General features: G+C 42.5%; 1 protein-coding gene across 4 annotated transcripts in view; it reads left to right on the top strand.

Annotated features, from left to right (window-relative positions):
- The first annotated feature begins 230 nt into the window (after positions 1-230).
- Positions 231-21,360, top strand: part of RCAN3 (RCAN family member 3) — a 40,932-nt gene continuing 19,802 nt past the window's right edge. For all 4 annotated transcript variants that reach the window (XM_047868991.1, XM_047868993.1, XM_047868994.1 and 1 more), the window contains exons 1-2: positions 231-488; positions 7,688-7,939. In XM_047868991.1, coding sequence (XP_047724947.1) covers positions 7,745-7,939 — 195 coding nt within the window. In that variant the 5' untranslated portion in view covers positions 231-488; positions 7,688-7,744. The remainder of the gene's footprint in view (positions 489-7,687; positions 7,940-21,360) is intronic.

The raw sequence follows: 21,360 nt of genomic DNA, 5'->3' as shown, positions 1-21,360 counted from the left end.
AGCCCGCGGCCCCAGCGCTCCCGCGCCCCCTCCCAGCCTGGGAACGAGCAAACACCGCGAAGCCAGACCCCCGCCCCGCCCCGCCCCCACGGCCGCGCGCGAGGGGCGGGGCCGCTTCCGGCGGGCTTCCGGACCCGGCGCGCCCCAGCCGGCCGCCGCCTTCGGGCGCCTGCGCCGCGCGCGCTCCGCCGTGGGAGGGGGCGGGGCGGGGACGCGCGGGCCCAGCGCGCGCGCGCGCGACGCCGGCAGCCCGCCTGGGCCCTGACGCCGCTCGCGCCCACGCCGAGGCCGCGGTTCCCGCGAGCATCAAGGGCGTGGCGGCGAGGCTGCGGGCGGCCCGAGCCGCGCCGACTGTGCCCCGGCTGCCGACCGCGGCGTCTCCCCAGGCCCGGCTCCTCGCGGCGGCCCGGCTCCCGCGTGGCCCGTCGGGCCGCTCCGGCCTCGCGCCTGCCCGCCTGCCTTCCTCCCTGCAGTGGCCAAGCGCGCAGGTGAGTCCCCCTCGCCGGGTGGGGCCGGCACCCGGCCTCTCCCAGCAGGTTGCAACCAGCCCCGGGGAGGATGGAGGGCGCGGGGTGCGGAAAGTTGAGGAAAGAAAGAAAGAGTCCGCAGATGCCCGATACAGGTGGCCGTTCCAGGGCCCGAGACCCCAGAGATGCTGCGCGTCCTGGGTCCAGCCCCTCGCGCGCCGAGCGTCTTCTCTGGCAGCTCCGGGCTGGTGTCTTGGAAAACAAAACCAAAAAAAAAAAATTCTTTTGTTTTTTTGTTCTCTCCTGTCCACCAGGAATTTTTTCCCAGCACTTTGACTTTTTGAATAGCTGACAGGCCCATCCTGCTCCTGAAGGCCGGAAAGGTGCACTCGGGCACACAGGGATGGCGAGTTCAGAGCCCCTCGCCTCCACCCCCCCTTGATGCACGAATAGCCGTCGCTTTACTTACTCGCTAACTTCTCGAAACTTGACTGTCTGCCTCCATCTGCTGTCTGGAGCGGTAGAGGGACAGTGGTCTGTTTCCAGGTTCCTTCCAGATTCCGTGCAAAATCCGATCCTCTCTTTCAGGGATTAGGAGTCCAGTGTAGGGAGCCGTTGTCAGATCCGTGTTTCAGTTACAAGCTACGATTCTTTAAAGTGATGCTTTCGTGTGGCGCCCAAAGCCGGAAATATTCTCTCCCCTGTGTTGAAAGTTCCCTAGCACACCACGTTTATCTGAACTTTGCGGAGAATTCTCTGCATTTTATGGAAGTCTCTGATGTACTATTTGGTAAGGGAAGCAGCGGGTTTATTTGTAGCTGATATTGCATATGATTTACAATAATTCAAGACTATTTCATTAGCTCTTTCAATTTATTAAATTATAAAAACACAGCATTGAGATTCAGGGTATAGATTTTTGCACATCACGCAAATTTGTGCTTTTGGGCAGGGACTTGATGTTGGTATTGGAGACTTGTGATGGAGGAAGACAGTGAAAGGCTTGAAGACGATGCCCCTTCTTTAGCCATGCCATCAGCTTTCCATTTCACTGCTGTGACAAACCTTTTCCTTCCTAGCTTGGGAGGAGATTTCAGTACTTTTAGGGAAACCAAGATTTTTCCCATTATTGAATTGTACGTTTGTAAAGCTTTTAAACGTGTGGATGTCAAGGGTTACAAATGAGAACACATTTTGTATGGTTCCCCGGGGGATTTGTTGGTTGAAAGAGTTAAGCAGAACATCATGGGGAAAAAAAAAAAAATACTGTGCTTTGGAAATCCATTAGGCTGAAGCCTGTGAAATAATGGAAGCTCTAAAGTTGAATGCCATTTGTTGTTTAGACCCCCCAAAACCCACAGAATGTGCAGGGCAGACAGTGGATCTATCTAGAATATAGAGGTTATATAGTGAGGGAAAATGCATTATATTCAGCAAAACAAATAGCATCCGTCTTTTATATCCCTACTTCAGTAAGTCTTTAAAACCGATTATTTTCATATGTTCTGACTGTTGATATTTGTTGTTTATTTCTCTTCTCTCTCTCACACTAAGAAATCCCTCTATGCCTGGTGGAGCACTGAACCTCAATAATTGTAATAGGACTAATTCTAAATAATCTGTGAAGAGAGGGTATATAGGTCATTGAAACATAAAAAAATACAAAAATCTAATTTTCACCTACTTAATTTACTTCCCCAATTTTTTTTCTTCTGCCACAACTATTAAAGAGCAGTAAAAGTCTGCCTCTAAGTGGTAAATGAGCAGGAAATAGACGTTGGAGGCTTACATGATAGTTATTCAGAACCCCCATATCGACAATTCTGTTTTTTTTTTTTAAGAAATCTAGTCTGAATTCTAATTTCGAAGTTTTTAAAAGGAATTTAGTAGTTCAGCAACATCTGTGAGTATTTTCCTTATTTTATGTATGAGACAACAATAAAAAGCCAAGTGACTTCCTCCAAGGTTATTGAGCAGGGCATATGTAAAGCCGGAGAGGGAATAACTTGTTTGCTTCCAGTATTGTTTGGTAGCATTTTGAGTACATCAAAAAAATAATAAAAGCGAACCTAGCTAAGCTATTTTAAAGGTTCAACAAGTTAAGAAGCATACTATGTTGAAAAATTGTTGTTTCAAAAAATCCTGGAAGAGGCTGGATTTGCCTTTTCCCAATCAAAACTTCAAATGCCAAGTCAAATGCACATGCCTGCCGTTTTGCCGTGATGGATTACTTTTGTCACAAGGCTGGTAGGAGAACAGATGGTCATGCTACTTGGAGTTTTCCACTCATTTGATGTTTCCATGAAGAAACAATTCGCCAGAAGCCAGCCACAGCTACAGTGGCGCTGAGATGATGCTAAACCCTGATTAGCGCAGACCTTTGCTTACAGAAGGGGGAGGATATTGGTTCAGCCCTGTTAAACCAGTCAGTGTTTCCCTGGTTTAGTAAACTTAGGGACAGCTTAATCTTGTAATAGTTGGAGTGGGCCAGAGTTAGCAACTGCTCCAGTAATAACAGCATAGAAACAATGTACTTTTGTAATTATTTTCTTTGTCTTAATGAAATCAAACTGCTTGTTAAGCTGAGTTACCTTACAAGATGATTTGACAGATGTGCGAAGGTTGTCATTTCCACCATTTGATTTTGATCATCTCTTTCTGATCAAATCTAACTGCATTTTATGATATCAGAAAATTATGAAATGGTCGATGTTGACTTAAGCTATATGCGAAAAAAGCTCGTGGCTTGCCTTCAGCAAGAGAGGCATCATCTGAAAGATAGTGTCTCTAATACCGTGTGCATTGAATTACAACATAAAATTCCATGAAGCTCTTAAAAAAAGCACGATGGCCTTTTTTCAGCCAACTGTTTTTAAATCTTTAATGGTTTTCTTCCTGGAGCCATAGGACTCCTTCCAGTGGTTGCTCTGAGCTGGTTTTACTGCCAGATCAGCCACTGAACAGTCTTCTTGAAATGATACAAAGTGTTTATTTTCTTTTTGTAGCCTTTTTATTGCTTGGAATTAGATTATTTGGACGTGTATTTTTCTCATTTTATTGCTTGAATATCTGTTCCATTGATGGTTCTGACATTATTGGCAACCTCTCAATCCAGCAATTCATTGATGTGGATTGTGCCTATGTAAAAATCATTGAGCACTAACTGTATGCAAAGCATTGTTCTGAGCACTTAGCATTTAATCCTTCTGACATCCTTTTGGGTAAGGGTTATTATTTTATAACTCTATCTTACAGTTGAGGAAATGGAAAGGGAGGCAGAGTAATTTGCCTAATATAGAGTACTGGGGAGCCAGAATTTAAATCTCAAAAATTGATTATGGAGACTGAATCTTCTTGGGATATACTTAAAGACTGTTCAAGCTTGTTTGCAGTACTGTGATAGTTCATCAGTCCATCCTTTTAAAGTGTATCCAATACCCAGTAATGTATAAGTGAAGAAAGTGTAGCAGCACTATAAAGACTATTGAGATATCTTGGGACAAAAGGCAAATTATTTAACAATAACCTAAAACATTTGAAGAGAAAATAATCATAAGGACATTACTAGGAATACTGACAAAATTTGGAGATAGACACTGATTTAGATAACAGTATTATGTCAATGTTAAACGTCCTGGTTTTGGTCACTGTACTGTGGCTTATGTAGGAAACTGATCTTGTTCTTACACACTGAAGTATTTGGGAGTAAAGACAGCACACTTGTCTTTCAGTGGTTCAGGGGAAAAAGCATCTACATATAGAAACAATGATTTTAAAAATGGGCAAAAATGTAATTAATTGGTAACTCTGGGTAAAAAGTATTTAGGACTTCCTTCTACTAGTCTTAGTTTTCTGTTTGAAATTACGGCACAAGAAAAAGTTACCCTAAAGTGAAGGAAGAAAACAGGAAACGAAGGTATAACCTTCTAAGAATTTTTTTTTTTTAAGTCAAGTGAGGGATTGTTCCTGTGCTCTGATTTTTCTTTCTCCCTCCCCCTCCCCTTTCCTTTCCTTTTTAGGGGTTGGAGGAAGGAACTTGAAACAAAAAATCTTATCAAAAATGGCTTGATTTTTCTCATATTTCAAAATCTGGTCATTCAGAGCTCCCCAACCTTCCATTCTCTAAAAAACCACGCACAGTATTTTCCTCACCTCTTTGTAATGGGTTGGGAGTCGGGTGAGATTAAAAACATTAGCTCCTCTAAGAGATAAGATATAAAGACAATCTACTTTTAGTTTAATATATCATTTCCCTGCCTAAAAACCTTCAATGGCATGCTGATATTGACTCTGTTTTGTATCAGGACGCTGTAACCCTACTTTTAAGGCAGCTTGGAGACCCATGCCTGCCTTTCCAACTTTGTCTCCTGCCACCCCACCAAATACAGTACGTTCTGGCCACATCAGATCTTTGTTCATGATGATCTGTCCTCCCTTTGTCCTTGAACTGTTCAGGCTTTGCCTGGAACGCACCCCCTCATTTTTCTGCTGAAATTGTTTATCTTTAAGTCTCTCCATAACATCTTGGGGAAGCTGTCTCTAATCTCACATAGAATTAAATTTTCCTCTGTCTGTGCTGCCGTATTAGTGGGGTAAACACAGTGCTATCTGCTTTCATTCAGCAATCCTTATTAAGCCTATACTGTCAGCCAGAAACTGTGCCAGGGACAAGGGGTTCAAAGGCACTCACGGTCTGGTAACAGGGAGGGATTTGTAAACAAATAGTCATCAGGTAAGTATGTAACAGAGAAATAAACAAAGTGTTGTGAGAATTATGAACTCTGACAGCTTAGTCTTAAAGAAAAGGATTACAAAGAAAGCCTTAGTGAGATACCATTCCCCCGCCCTGCCCCCCCCAACCTGGCCCCTTTCCAGATTGGAGACTTACAGCACAATAATCTAATTAAAGGTATGAAGTTTAAAATAATTGTAGTACCTGTGGGCCACACAGGTAGATATGTGTAATAGGAAGCTAAAAATACAAGTCTGGAGCTCAGGACAGAGGTTGAGTCTGGATGTATGAATTATACAGATTAGTGATTTTCAGGGTGTATAGGCAGGAAAGACCTAGAGACAGATTAGAACCTCTTGGGATCATGTACTTTTTCCACCTAACCTCCCCCCACCCCCGCCCAAGATTCTGCTCTTACTCCGGTGACATCCTTCCCAGCTTACAATTCGTTGCGGAAAATGAGAGGCAGTATTGATAGCCCCATGTTGTGTGTGTGAGCCACAGGGTGAGCAGGAAACAGAGCTGAGAAGCACTGGCAGTTAAGTGGTTAAAGGCTTGATGGATGAAACCACTCAAGAAGAAGAAGAGGAGGAGGAGGAGGGAAACCTCAAAGAGATGAACTTGTAGAGGGTGAGTGACGACAGAGGAGCCAGTGACAGACAGTTGGTTTAGGAAGGAGAGCCGGGAAGGACCGAGACCCTACCTGGAAGGCAGAGTGACGGGTGGGCGGCTTGTCTGGTGCTGCAGAGACTGGCACGTGAGGACGGTTTCAGCCGAAGGTAGTGGCAGAAGGCCAGTGGCACTGAATTCTCGAGCACGTGCTGTTGGGGAACAGAACACAGCAGGACAGCTTACTTTTTGCCGGGAATTGGTAGGAGAGGCGAAGAAGCAGTGAAGAGGTAGCTGGAGGGGAAGACAGAACTCCAAAGGAAGATTTCTTTTTCTAAGATTGGGTGGGTGGGGGTGGGGAATCCCGAGTAGGTGTGTTTGCTGAAGAAAAGGGACCGATGGAGAAGCAGAAATTGAAAGCATAGGAACTCTTAGAACAAGATCCTTTAGGATTGGTTAGCATTGTTGAGAAGAAATTCTTGCTCTGGCGGGAGCTCCTTGAGGACAGGAACTATTTCTTACCCGTCTAATATGCCTAATAATACCTGGCATGTGATGGGCATTCAGAAGATGTTTATAAAAATGAGTAAGGACTTTACTCTTGGGAATTAGTCTTTCCTGATTGGTGTAGTAGAATCATGGGGGAAAAAAAACCCTCTACTGTTTTTAGCCTGTAATTGACATCTGTCATGTACTCTGTATAAGCAATATATTTGCAGCATTGTGTTCTTTGAAATAAAATGTAAAATCACAAATGAAGTCATAGTAAGCTAGTAACAGTCGTGATCGCATGATTTTTCTGTGCCTGATTGGTTTTTTTTTTTTTTAATTTTTTTTTTCAACGTTTATTTATTTTTGGGACAGAGAGAGACAGAGCATGAACGGGGGAGGGGCAGAGAGAGAGGGAGACACAGAATCGGAAACAGGCTCCAGGCTCTGAGCCATCAGCCCAGAGCCCGACGCGGGGCTCGAACTCACGGACCGCGAGATCGTGACCTGGCTGAAGTCGGACGCTTAACCGACTGCGCCACCCAGGTGCCCCCTGATTGGTATTTTTAAAATTCCATTTTAGCATCTTGAAATTTGTTAGGGTCCAGGCAGTGTGCTTGGAGGCTGTGGGTACAGCTCATCAGAGGAGACCGACATGCACAAAGTCCATAGAAGACAGACGCTCTTCCGTTATTTAACAGAGGGCCGCTATCAGCTCCAGGCCTTCAGGATTAAGATTATTAATTTATAAATGTTCAGAAAAAAGGTCATCTCTTCAGTTGTCGTCTATGTCAGATTTTGCCTTTCATCCGTATTTCTCGTATTGACAATGACCTGCCTCATAGAGAACTTTCAGGTCTGTGCAACTGGGTTCTTTGAGAGTATATTCAAAAAGAACAAATCGGTTAAGACAGGTGAAGTCATCTCGCAGCAGACCGTGTTTCACGGTGCAGATGGTGAATGAATCCGTGTGGGTTGTATTCAGCTGCTCCAGTTTCACTGTTGTAGACCTAAAACCCAAAACAAATATGTGAAGGCAGCTCTGGTTCTCATTTTCCTTCCTACTGCTTGTAAACTAGCATACATATTGATACTGTCTCATTTCGTACTGCCCATTTTTCCCCCCGATGTCACTAGAAAACTTTTTGCCCTTTTTTTTTTTGTAATATGTCATTGCCAGTGAAATGTATTACATTAACTATGCTAAGCAAATCAAATTAGAATATATAGAACTTACTTATGAGGACTGTGATGAATTGATTTAGACTCTGATTTATCTTCCCTGAATAAAATTGCTTCCATTGATAAATTGCTGTCTTGAGAATTGACTGGAACAGTGTTTGGCCTTCAAAGTCTTATGTTTATGCTGTTTTCTCTTTTTTAACACCAGATGCCTGGTAGACACCTTAGAACTTTAAAAACGGAAAAGACCTGCTTTTAGGGGATAATGCTGAGGGACACTATGAAATCTTGGAACGATAGCCAGTCAGATCTCTGTAGCAGTGACCAAGAAGAGGAAGAAGAGATGGTTTTTGGTGAAAATGAAGATGATTTGGAAGAGATGATGGATTTCAGTGATCTGCCTACCTCCCTCTTTGCTTGCAGTGTCCATGAAGCAGTGTTTGAGGTGCGAGAGCAGAAGGTAGGCACGTATCCTACCTTCCCCTGCATTTGGTAGTGGGTTCAGTGGATGTGGATGTGGTTGTGGCGAAGCAGCAGATGCTGCCTGTTTGCACAGTCTGTTACTGGCCCGTGATGAGTACAAGAAGCACGCCTCAACCTTTAGACGTTGCTGCAGCATTTAATTGTATCGTACGACAGTAACTAACAGTCCACAACACGTAAGAGGTATTTCCAAACCAGTTCTTTCCCACAAATATTTTGTGAAGCAATGGTTTATAGCGCATTCTCAATCAGGTCTTATTAAGTCCTGATTCATTCATTCATTCATTCATTCATTCATTCATTCATTCTTGGAGCCTGTGATTAAGGAAAAGCTAGTGATTTTCACCCTGGCTTCCTATTACTTGAGAGTAAATTCACACAGGTCAGAAGTATTTGAAGCTTTTTTTTTCTGAGGCTGATTACATTTATGATTCCGTTGTAACAGACTTGTCAACATTTCTTGTATTACTTTCTACAGCTTGGTGAAAAATGATTGAGTTTATTTTTTAAAGGCTACTCTCCTTTAGTTCATATATTATTTACCTGGAAAGAGAGGTTTTATGTGTGGCTTTTTCCTCCCATCATGACCTCACAAAAGCCTGTAGGTTTTAGTCACACGAAAGTAAAATATTTCTGCTGTTGGTATAAATTTTGCATGTTCTGAGACTTTCTCAACACACTACTATCACCCACCCCTTAGTTTTCCATCTGTGTCCTCAAAGTATTTTCCCTCCAGTGACTTTCTTGGAGAGAACTTGATAGAGTTTGACTCCCTACATACTTGAGTGCCTCCAGTGTGTAAGGCATTGTGCTGCTTGCTTCAGGGGATAGAGTAGGAATTTAAACAGCTTCTGCCTCAGACAGTTGATAGTCCCGCAGTGGAGATGGTAAGTAATTTGGCATAAGACGGAATACTAGTTCCTTTAGAGGCACTTGAAAGTACATCGAGGGGTCAGAGGACAGAGGATGACCGCCAGGTCCAGTAAAAGATCTTACGGGGAGATGGCATTGGAGGAGGGCAGCGTGAGCTGGGTAGGAGGTTCGCAGGGAAGGGGAAGGGAATTCTGGCCAGAGGAAACAGAGCGAGCCAACGAGCTGACTCAGGATGAGTGTGGACACTTCGGGAAGCAGTTGTGTGGCTGGTGCATAGGTGAGGTGCGGCCACAGGGAAGAAAAGTCAAGCTGGAAAGGTCAGCTTGGGGCATCCTGCAAAGTTCAAGGGGGTTACCTCTCTCTGGCCAATAGTCTTCTGAGCAAAGGGGTGACCATCAGAATTACATACTAGGCAGGTCAGTGGACAACATGTGAAGGGCGGAGTGGTGGAGGGAGAGCCAGAAGCAAGGGGCCAGTTAGGACGCTCCTGCAGCAAACCTGCCTGGAGATGCTGAAACCCCCGAGGGAGCAAGGGAGAGGGACCACAGCCGCCAGTTTTGTATCTTTCAGGTTGGTTTTCATTCACAAGTGTTGTCTTCTTTCTCAAGTTCAACCACGACATAGACGTTTTGAAATCATTCTTCCTAGGTTTCTCAACTTTTTAAGAGCTCTGCGTTTTCATGTAACAATTACATTAACTCTGTTGTTTATTTGCGATACACGAAAATCACATGTGTTCCTAGTTTATCTTAAAATTCATAAGGATTGTTTCAAGAAACCTCACAATCTCTCTTCCAACTTTTTTTTTTTTTTAAGTGTAGCCTAGGAAGTTTTTTTTAACTTGCCAAAGTGGTGAGTTCTTGTTGGTTTTCATTTTAAAAAACCATCTCGGGGGGCGCCTGGGTGGCTCCATCGGTTAAGTGTGTGACTCTTGATTTCGGCTCAGGTCGTGATCTCACGGTCGTGACATTGAGCCCCGCATCGGGCTCTGCGTGGACAGCCGGAACCCGCTTGGAATTCTCTTTTGCACATGCACACTCTCTCTCTCAAAATAAATACATACATACATACATGCCATTTGGGATTATATCTAACCTAAATTAAATTGGGAATCTTATCAGCAGAAATTCTAGTAGCAGTTCAGCAGACCTTGTGTTAGATGCAATTCTCAGTCATGGTAAACTTTACATAAAAGCCTTAATGGTAATATCTGAGGCTGCAAAATACTTATTTTATATTGGAAGTTTGTACCTTTTGGCCACATTCTCCCATTTTGTCACCCCATTCCCCCTGCCTCTGGCAACCACCAATCTGTTCTCTGTGAGTTCATTTTGTTTGTTTTGTTTTGTTTTTTAAAATTTCCCCATATGAGAGAGATTATATGGTAATTGCCTTTTTCTGTCTGACTTACTGCACTTAACATAATGCCCTCAAGGTCCATCTGTGTTGTCCTAAATGGCAAGATTTCATTTTTTTTTTTTAATGGCTGAATAACGTTCCATTGTGTATATATGTGTATATGTACATATGTATGTAAATGCACATACAACATACACCACAATGTCTTTATCCATTCATCCATTGATAGACCGTCTGTTTCCATATCTTTCTTATTGTAAATAATGCTGCAATTGGGGCGCCTGGGTGGCGCAGTCGGTTAAGCGTCCGACTTCAGCCAGGTCACGATCTCGCGGTCCGTGAGTTCGAGCCCCGCGTCAGGCTCTGGGCTGATGGCTCAGAGCCTGGAGCCTGTTTCCGATTCTGTGTCTCCCTCTCTCTCTGCCCCTCCCCCGTTCATGCTCTGTCTCTCTCTGTCCCAAAAATAAATAAACGTTGAAAACATTAAAAAAAAAAAAAAAAAAAAAATAATGCTGCAATAAACATGGGATGCAGATATCTTTTCAAGGTAGTGTTTTTGTTTTCTTGGGATAAATACCCAGAAGGGGTATTGTTGGATCATATGGTACTTCTGTTTTTAATTTTTTTTCCTTTTTTTTAATATTTCAAGTTTTTATTTAAATTCTAATTAGTTAACATATATAGTGTAATATCAGTTTCAGGAGTAGAGCTTAGTGATTCATCACCTACATATAACACCCAGTGCTCATCACAAGTGCCCTCCTTAGTGCCCATCACCCATCTGGTCCATCCCCCACTCTCCTCCCCTCCATCAACCCTCTGTGTGTTCTCTATAGTTAAGAGTCTCTTAATGGTTTGCCCCCTTCTATTTTTTTTCTTTCTGGTTTTAATTTTTTTTTTTTTAATTAATTTTTTTTTTTCAACGTTTATTTATTTTTGGGACAGAGAGAGAGACAGAGCATGAACGGGGGAGGGGCAGAGAGAGAGGGAGACACAGAATCGGAAACTGTCTCCAGGCTCTGAGCCATCAGCCCAGAGCCTGACGCGGGGCTCGAACTCCCGGACCAGGAGATCGTGACCTGGCTGAAGTCGGACGCTTAACCGACTGCGCCACCTAGGCGCCCCTCTGGTTTTAATTTTTTGAGGACGCTCCACACTGTTTTCCATAGTGACTACACCAGTTACGTTCCCACCAACAATGCACAAATGTTCCTTTTCTCCATACCTCACCAATACTTGTCTCTTCTCTTTTTGACAATAACCATTCTAACAGGTCTGAGGGTGATATCTTATTGTGGTTTTATCTGCATTTCCATGATGATTAACAGTGTTGAACATCTTTTCGTGTACCTGTTGGCCATTTGTATGTCTTTGGAGAAATGTCTGTTCAGATCTTATGCCCATTTTTTTTTTTTTAATTTTTTTTTTTAACTTTTATTTATTTTTGAGACAGAGAGAGACACAGCATGAACGGGGGAGGGGCAGAGAGAGAGGGAGACACAGAATCGGAAGCAGGCTCCAGGCTCTGGGCCATCAGCCCAGAGCTCGACGCGGGGCTCGAACTCATGGACCGTGAGATCGTGACCTGAGCTGAAGTCGGACGCTTAACCGACTGAGCCACCCAGGTGCCCCTCTTATGCCCATTTTTAAAATCAGATTGTGTGGGTTTTTTCTGTTGGGTTTATGAGTTCTTTATATATTTTGGATATTAGCTCCTTACCAGATAAATGATTTGCAACTATTTTCTCCTGTTCAGTAGGTTGCTTCCCCCCGCACCCCCCACCCCCCGACTTTGTTGATGGTTTCCTCTGCTGTGCAAAACTTTTTAGTTTGATGTAGTCACACTGCTTTTTGCATTTCTTCCTTTTGGTTTTGGTGTCAGATTCAAAAAATCATTGCCAAGGGGTGCCTGGGTGGCACAGTAGGTTAAGCGTCTGACTTTGACTCAGGTCATGATCTCATGGTTTGTGATTTAGACCCCACATTGGGCTCTGTGCCAACAGCTCAGAGCCTAGAGCCTGCTTCGGATTCTGTGTCTCCCTCTCTCTCTGTCCCACCCCGACTTGTACTCTGTCTCTCAAAAATGACTATAAACATTAAAAAAATTTTTTTAATAAAAAAAATTCATTGCCAAGACCTATGCCAAAGGGCTTATCACTTATTTTTTTCTTCTAGGATTTTTTTATGGTTTCAAGTCTTACATTCAAGTCTTTAATCTATTTTGAATTAATTTTTGTGTATGGTGTAAGGTAAAGATTGAGTTTCATTCTTTATTTGTAGCTGTCCAGCACCATTTATTGAAGAGACTGTCCTTTTCCCATTGTATATTCTTGGCTCTTTTATCGGAAATTGACCATATATGTGTGGGTTTATCTCCCAGCTCTCTATTCTGTTTTCATTGATCTGTGCGTCTGGTCTTATGCCAGTACCATAGTATTTTAATTACTGTGGCTTTGTGGGTTTTTGTTTTTTGTTTTTTAATGTTTATATTGTTGGGAGAGAGAAAGAGGGAGAGAATGAGTGGGGGAGGGCAGAGAGAGAGGTGGGGGGACAGAGGGTCTGAAGTGGGCTCTGTGCTGACAGCAGAGAGCCCGATGAGGGGCTCAAACTCACAAACTGTGAAATTGTGACCTGAGCCAAAGTTGGACACTTAACGGACTTAGCCACCCAGTCACCCCTAAATACTGTAGCTTTTGTAATATGGTTTGGAATCAGGGAGCATGATCCTCCAGCTTTGTTCTTTCTCAAGATTGCTTGGCTATTCAGGGAGTTTTGTAGTTCTGTACAAGTTTTAGAATTCTTTGTTCTATTTCTTTGAAGTATGCCATTGGAATTCTAATGCAGATTGCATTGAATTTATAGATTGTTTTAGGTAGGATGGACATTTTAACAATAATGATTTTTCCAGTCCATGAGCTTGAAATATCTTTCCATTTATTTACTAATTCTTTATTTCTTTCATTAATGTCTTGTAATTTTTAGTATACAGGTCTTTTACTTGTTTGGTTAAATTTATTCCTAGATATTTTATGCTTTTGATGCAATATAGATGGGATTGCTTTTCTTTCTTTCTTTCTTTCTTTCTTTCTTTCTTTCTTTTTTGATGGGATTGTTTTCTTAATTTCTTTTTCTGATAGTTATAAATATAAGAGATGCAACATATTTTTGTGTATCAATTTTATATCCTACAACTGAATTTGTTTATTTGTTTACTGAATTTGTTTATTAGTTTTAACAGGGTTTTTTTGTTGTTTTTTGGAGTCTTTAAGTTTTCTATGTATATCATGTCATCTGCAAATAGTGACAGTTTTACTTCTTTCCTAGTTTGGATGCCTTTCATTTATTTTTCTTGCCTAATTGCTCTGGCTAGGACTGCCAATACTTTGTTGAATAAAAGTAGTAAGAGTGGGCATTTTTGTCTTGATTTTGATATTAGAAGGAAGGCTTTCAGCTTCTCATCATGGAGTATATAGGACAAGCTGTGGGCTTGTCATATATGGCCTTTATTATGTTAAGATATATTGCCCTGGGGGCACCTGGGTGGCTCAGTCAGTTTAGTGTCGAACTTTGGCTCAGGTCATGATCTCACGACTCATGAGTTTGAGCCCCGCGTCGGGTTCTGTGCTGACAGTTCAGAGCCTGGAACCTGCTTCAGATTCTGTGTCTGTCTGTCTGTCTGTCTGTCTCTCTCTCTCTCTCTCTCTCTCTCTCTCTGCCCCTCCCCTGCTTGTGCCCTGTCTCTCTCTCAAAACAAAATAAATAAATAAATAACCATTAAGAAAAAAAAAAGATACGTTCCCTTAATACAGAGCTACAGTAATCAAAATAGTGTGGTACTTACATGTCAACTATATCTCAATAAAAATTTTTTACAAGCCAGTGTGGTTCTGGCATACAGACAGACATTGACCAACATTAATGGAATAGAGAGCCCAGAAATGAACCCTTATATGTATGGTCAAATGATTTTCAACAAGGGTGCCAAGACCATTCAATGGGGAAAGGACAGTCTTTTCACCAAATGGTGCTGGGAAAAGTGGATATTCACAAGTAGAAGAATGAAGTTGGACCCTTATCATATATATACCTTATACAAAAATTAATTCAAAATGGATCAATGACCTAAATGTCAGAATTAAAACTATAAAACTCTTAGAAGAAAATAGAGGGAAATCTTCTTGACATTGGATTTGGCAATAATTTCTTGGATATAACACCAAAAGCACAGGTAACAATAGAAAAAATAAATAAGTTGGATTTTATCAAAATGTAAAATGTGTACATCAAGAAACACCCACCAATGAAAAGGCAACCTACAAAATGGCAGGAAATATTTTCAAATCACATTATCTGATAAACAATTAATATCTAGAATATGTAAAGAAATCCTGAAACCCAACCATAAAACTCAAAAACAAGCAACCCATTTGAAAAATAAGCAAAGGACTTGAATAGACGTCTCTCCAAGGAAGATATATAAACGGCCAACAAGCACATGAAAAGATGCTCAACATCATTAATATTAGGGAAATACAAATAACAATCACAACGAGCTAGGGCTTCACACCCATTAGGATGGCTCCTGTCCTAAAAACAGAGAGCAAGTGACAAGGATGTGGAGAACTTGGCACCTTTGTGCACTGCTGGTGGGAGTGTGAAATGGTGCCACTGCTGTGGAAAACCGTGTGGTAGCTCCTCAGAAACTTATGCACAGAATTACCATACGATCCAACAATTCTGCTTCTGGATAGATACACAAAGAATTGAAAGCAGGGACTCGAACAGGTATTTGTACACTAGTGTTAATAGTGGCATTATGCACAATAGTCAAAAGGTAGAAACAACCCAAGGGTCCATCTACGGATAAATGAATAAATAAAATGCAGTATAGGGGCACCTGGATGCCTCAGTCGGTTGAGCGTCTGACTCTTGGTTTCAGCTCAGGTCATGATTTCACTTGTGAGTTGGAGCCCCACTTTGGGCTCCATGCTGACAATGCAGAGCCTGCTTGGGATTCTCTCTCTCTCCCTCTCTCTCTGACCCTTCCCCTGCTCATGTTCTTTCTCTCTCTCAAAATAAATAAACTAAAAAAAAAAAAAAAAAGGCAGTAGAGGGGCGCCTGGGTGGCTCAGTTAAGCGTCCGACTTCAGCTCAGGTTATGATCTGACAGTTCGTGGGTTTGAGCCCTGCGTCCTGCTCTGTGCTGACAGCTCAGAGCCTGGATCCCGCTTCGGATTCTGTTATCTCCCTGTCTCTCTGCCCCTTCCCTGTTCATGCCCTGTCTCTCAAGAATAAATAAATGTTAAATTTTTTTTTAAATGCAGTATATACTGATAATAGAATATTTTACAGCCTTAAAAGTAAATGAAATTCTGATACTTGGTATAATTTGCACGACCCTTGAAAGACATACTGAGATAAGAGACACAAGAGGACACATACTGTATGACTTCCTTACGTGAGCTAGCGAGTGTGGTCTGGCTCCCAGAGAGAGTAGACTAGTAGTTGCCAGGGCTGGAGGGATGGCGGTTGGGAGTTCTAGTTTAATGCATACACAGTTTTAATTTGAGCTCATGGGGGAGTTCTGGAGATGGAGAATGGTGTTTCCCAACAGTATAAATATACTTAATGCCACTGAATTGTACATGTTTTAAAAAATGGTTAAAATGGTAAATTCTGTGTTTTGTGTATTTTACCACAATAAAAATGCGTTAAAAAAAGTTAAAAAATAACCCATTGTTCTTGAGTTTAACATTCTTTGTAGGGGCGCCTGGGTGGCGCAGTTGGTTAAGCGTCCGGCTTCAGCCAGGTCACGATCTTGCGGTCCGTGAGTTCGAGCCCCGCGTCAGGCTCTGGGCTGATGGCTCAGAGCCTGGAGCCTGTTTCCAATTCTGTGTCTCCCTCTCTCTCTGCCCCTCCCCCATTCATGCTCTGTCGTCTCTCTCTGTCCCAAAAATAAATAAACGTTAAAAAAAAAATTTAAAAAAAAAAAAAACAAAAAAAACATTCTTTGTAATATGCTTGTGTGTGTGTGTGTGTGTACACACATATATACACACACACACGCACAAGCATATATAGGTATCTACACACATAGATACATGTGTGTAATATGTATGCATATATGTATGGGACACCTCTTTTGTCCTACTTCACATCGTCTTGGCCCCCCGCTTTTCACTTCAGCTCTTGCTAGAGCACCTAGCTGTGCACAGGTGTAACCTCACTATTACACCGTACATACCTTGCATTCCGTCGCAGCGTTTCTCTGCTGCCTGTGTGAAGTTGCTCAGCAGTACCGATGCCTGGGCAGAAATGGAAGCGTGAGGGAGTTAACAGCCCACAGGACAGCCCTTGACCAGGGGGAGACTAAAGCCAGTGAATAAGTCCCCCTTCCTCTGACGCTGAGAGGGTCTTGTCATTGCCCTCCCAGAGGGCTCCTGGCCACATCTTACCCTGCTTGGCCACAGAGGTGACCGGCTTGACGACACAGCCTGGACAGAAGGGAGACTGGCTTTCCGTGCTTCCCTGTTTCACTGTTCCCCCTCTGTCCTGTGCAGTCACTTCCCAAAACAGACTCTCTGTGTGCCCTTACCTTGGCCTCTGCTCTCCCGAGGAGTCCAGGTAAGACACAGGTGAATAACTTTCAGGTTTGGTTATTTATCTTGTGTGAAGGCACTAGCCCAAGCTCTTAAACAAAGGGTGATTTTTAGGCTTTACAAAGAGGATAAAGACTAATAGAAAGAAAACCCATGTGCCCACCCAATTTAGCTAATAAAATTTGATTAATATAATTGAACTCCTCGTGTCTCCTCCCACAGATAACCATTATCCTAAACTCAGTGTTTATGATTTCCCATGTAATTTCAACTGTTTATTAAGCCTAACCATATGAAATTGCTGTGTTTGTAGGTCATGTGATCAAATATTGCTATTTCCTGTGGTTCAAAATACTGTGTATGTATGTATACTATGATTTACCCTTAAACGATGCTAGAGTTAAGAGCCCTGATCTTCCATGGAGTTAAAAATCATGTATAACTTCGGACTCCCCCAGAATTTAACTATAAGCCTTGCCAATAACAGAGTCAATTAACACATACATTGTATGTTATGTATTACATACTATATTATAATAATGCAAGCTAGAAAAAAGAAATATGAAAATCATAAGAGAATACATATACTCTGTTATACTATATCAACAAAAATCTATATATAAGTGGATCTATACATTCAAACCTGGGTTCTGTATTTTTAAATTGTACTGTTTGCAATTGACATGATTGTCCATTTAGAAAGGAATCACCTGGAAACCATTAGAACTAATAAGTGAGTTTAGGAAGATTGGAGGACACAGGGTCAATATATAAAATCAACTGTACGTCTATATGCTAGCCATAAACATTTGGAAACTGAAATTTAAAAAACATTACCATTAAAAAAATAAAATAAATAAATAAAAAACATTACCATTTACAGTAGTACCATGAAATATTGAAGTATAAATCTAAGGAAGTACGTGCAGGATCTGTGTGCTAAAAAACTGTAAAACACTAGTGAAATACATAGTATTTTACATTATTTTTAATTTTATATGAATGGCATATTGTAAAAGTTCTTTTTTCCCCCTCAACATTATATCTGGAGGATTAATCCACATTGAAATATGTATTGTTTCACTTGCTATATAGTGTCCCATTTTAGAAAATTACCACAACTTTTTTACCCCTTCTTATGTTGGACCTTTCGGTTATTTTTGATAGGTTGCCGTTGCAACAGCGGTGCTGAATGTTCTGTGTATGTGGGGGGTGCAGGGTGGGTTCCCCAGGGTGTCTAGCTGGGACTGATGTTGCTGGCTTGTAGGGTTGCGTTTCTTCAATCCTAGCAGATCCTGTCACGTGGTCTCCAAAGTGCAGTACCTGTTTTCATTCCTGCCAGCCACGTAAAAGAGTTCCCGTGGCACCTTAGCATTACCAATGCATTCTGTTTTCAGAATTTAACATTTTTGCCAGGCTGGTCATTAACATTTTTGTTACCTTTTAACGAATTTCTGGATAAGCTATAAATGAACGCTTCTCAAATTGATTGCTTAGTGGGGGACCAGGCTTTTCCTCCAAACTATCACAGACTGATGTTTTGGTAAAATGCAGTAAGAAGGTCACAGCAATGTAAACTTGCTGAAGTGTTTCTAGACACTCCCTGGACTGGTAGCAAACTTCGTGGGCTCACACTGGGTCCTCAGATCACACGCCACAGTACGTTATAACATTTCGGGATTTTCAAATGTTGTAGGAGCTTTTGAAATGAAAGAGCTGTCTCCAGTTACCTTTAAGTATATTTGTAGTTTCTACTGTGAATACATTGTCTCAAAACCAAGAGTTAGAAAGGATTTTGAGTCCTTTCATTAGGTCATTAGGTATCCTAACTATCGGCAATATTAAGATACCAGGGAGTAATGAGGTGGTTCTCATGAGGCTGTCATGTTCTTAGAGATCATTGGTTTACAGGTTCCACGTTCTCTGTTGCTTCACGTGTGCAGTAAGCATTGAGCATTGTGCCAGCCACAGTTACAGTTACAGGGTCTAGGGAGACCACAGTGAACAAGATGACGTGCCAGCCCTTGGGGAGCATAGGGAGAGAAAGATACTAACACGCAAACAAGTGAATAAGAAATTCGGGTAATAACAAGTACTATGAACAGAATAAAAAGTAGATAGGGAGTTGTCGGTGGTCGTTTTTAACTAGAGTGGTCAGGGAAGACCTATCTGAAGAAATGACATTTGAGCTGAGACCTGAATAATGAGGAAGAACAGTGTGATAATGAGTCCGCCTTGGCTTCCTATAATTTAGTTGAAATCTCTCCTAACAATTTAACTAACTTCTCTCTAATGTGTACGTATAGACAGAGTGCCATATAGTTTACCTTTATCAAAAAAAAAATTTTTTTTTTAACGTTTATTTTTGAGACAGAGACAGAGCATGAATGGGGGAGGGTCAGAGAGAGAGAGGGAGACACAGAATCTGAAACAGGCTCCAGGCTCTGAGCTGTCAGCACAGAGCCCGATGCGGGGCTCGAACTCACGGACCACGAGATCATGACCTGAGCTGAGGTCGGCCGCTTAACCGACTGAGCCACCCAGGCGCCCCAGTTTACCCTTATCAAAATACACTGGCACCTATCCTTCATCAGAGGTCCTCCCCCCCCCCCCAATAATCTCATTTCAGTTGGGAAAGATCTGCCATTCCCTAAGTCAAGGCAGGACTCAAGGCTCTTAGGTCCGAAGAAACAGCTGGATTACCCATGTGAGTGTGTTCCCGATCTGTCCGAAGCAGGGCTCCCAGGGGTCGGGATGACTCAGGAATGAGCCTTGGGGAGGGTCACACGTGTCAACTCCACACTGCCTGGCACGGAGCCCAGCTTTCGAGCCTTGCTGTCCATCAAATAGGAGCTGAGTGAGACTGGGAGGGTCATCTACAGGGTCAGGATACCAACACTCGCCAACATTTATGTCGAAGCCTCATAAATTAATTTTAAGAACCATGTCCTTTCTGTTTCTTTTATTTCCTCCTCTGATTTACATTCCATTTTTACAAATTTTATAGGTGATATAAGGGCAGCAGGACATGCCCGTAACATATGTGTGTATGTGTGCGTATAAATAAGCAGGTAAACAAGTTCAGTGTGTTTGAAGTGCGTAGCAAAGTATTTTTCCTGGTTTGGGAGTACAAAGAACTCTTTTCTTCCTGAACTGTTTTGAGAGTAAGTTGCCAACAGTGATGCCCATCACCCCAGGACTAAGATATGTGCTTCCTGCAAGCAAGGGCCTTCTCCTAGGAGAAAATACAACATTCAGGAAATTAACGTTGGTTTATTATACCCTTCTCATCCTCAGACTCCATTCACAATTCTCTGGCTGTTCCAATAATGTCCTTTATGTCAAAAACTTCAGCTCCTTTTGTGGCATTGCACTTACCTGTCCGGCCCCTTTAGTCTCCTTGAGTCTGGAAGAATTTCTAGTCTCCTCTGGTCTTTGTTGGTGTTCGCACTCAAAGATTCCAGGCTGGTTATTTTGTTGCATGTCTCATTTCGGTTCCTGAGATGTTTCTTTGGGATTAGATCCAGGTTGTGCATCTTCGGCCAGAATACCATGGAAGTGATGCTCTGTTCTCACTGCGTCCTGTCGGGGGGAGAGATTTCCATTTGTCCCATTACCGACAAAATTCACTTTGAGCCCTTGATTAAGGTCATCTCCCAGGTGTGTCCACTGTCAAGTAATTCTCTTTCTCCTTATAATTATTTTGTGGGAGGTATTTGTAAGTGTTCTGTTTCCCTATCAGTGTTTTAAGATATTCATTTATTCATATCAGTACAATTCATAGTTTCCTATCTTTTTGTTGTTGTTACATCTTTATTTTTGAGAGGCAGAGAGAGAGCGTGAGCGTTGGGGGTACAGAGAGAGACACACACAATCCGAAGCAGGCTCCAGGCTCTGAGCTGTCAGCACAGAGCCCGACGCGGGGCTTGAACTCACAAACTGAGATCATGACCTGAGCCAAAGTCGGATGCTTAGCCGACCGAGTCACCCTGGCACCCCATGCTTTCCTATCTTCTTCCTTGGTCTAATCTGTCAACTGCCATTACTTTGACTTGTCCCAGGTTTGGGCAGTGGTTGCCCCTTACAAGATGGCCTCTGTGTTTTTTTGACATGTGCCCACCATTCTTTGAGTATGTCCTTAAACTCTCTAGCACAAGATATTCCAGAATTATCTCATTGTACTTTGCCTGCCCCAGCCCTAGAATCCGCCATTTCTCCAAGAGCCCTGACTCCTTCCAGTGGAGAACAGTGTTTAGAAACCAGGATATGTGAGTAGTTAGCTGTCGCTGTTCCTGGGCTGCTTGCTGGACAGAGCTAGGAAATCCCTAGATGCATGCACATGTGTGTTTACAGTTCTACTTCCAACCCCAGTCCAGCACCAAAGAATTTGTTTCTAGTTTTCTCCCATTCCAAATTTGTAACTCTTCTTTGACAGAGAGAAAATTAGCTTCCGTTATCTTATTATTTTTACCTACTCAGTCACTCCCTCTGTACTTAACTGCCAGCGTCCACCCTCTTCCCCATGTGGACGCCCTCCTTACCCCCACTGTCCTCCAACACCTTGCAC

The sequence above is a fragment of the Prionailurus viverrinus genome, chromosome C1 (genome assembly GCF_022837055.1).
Source record: "Prionailurus viverrinus isolate Anna chromosome C1, UM_Priviv_1.0, whole genome shotgun sequence".
Lineage (NCBI taxonomy): Eukaryota > Metazoa > Chordata > Mammalia > Carnivora > Felidae > Prionailurus > Prionailurus viverrinus.
The sequence above is the reverse complement of the archived record's forward strand: the minus strand, read 5'-3'. Positions and strand labels throughout refer to the sequence as shown.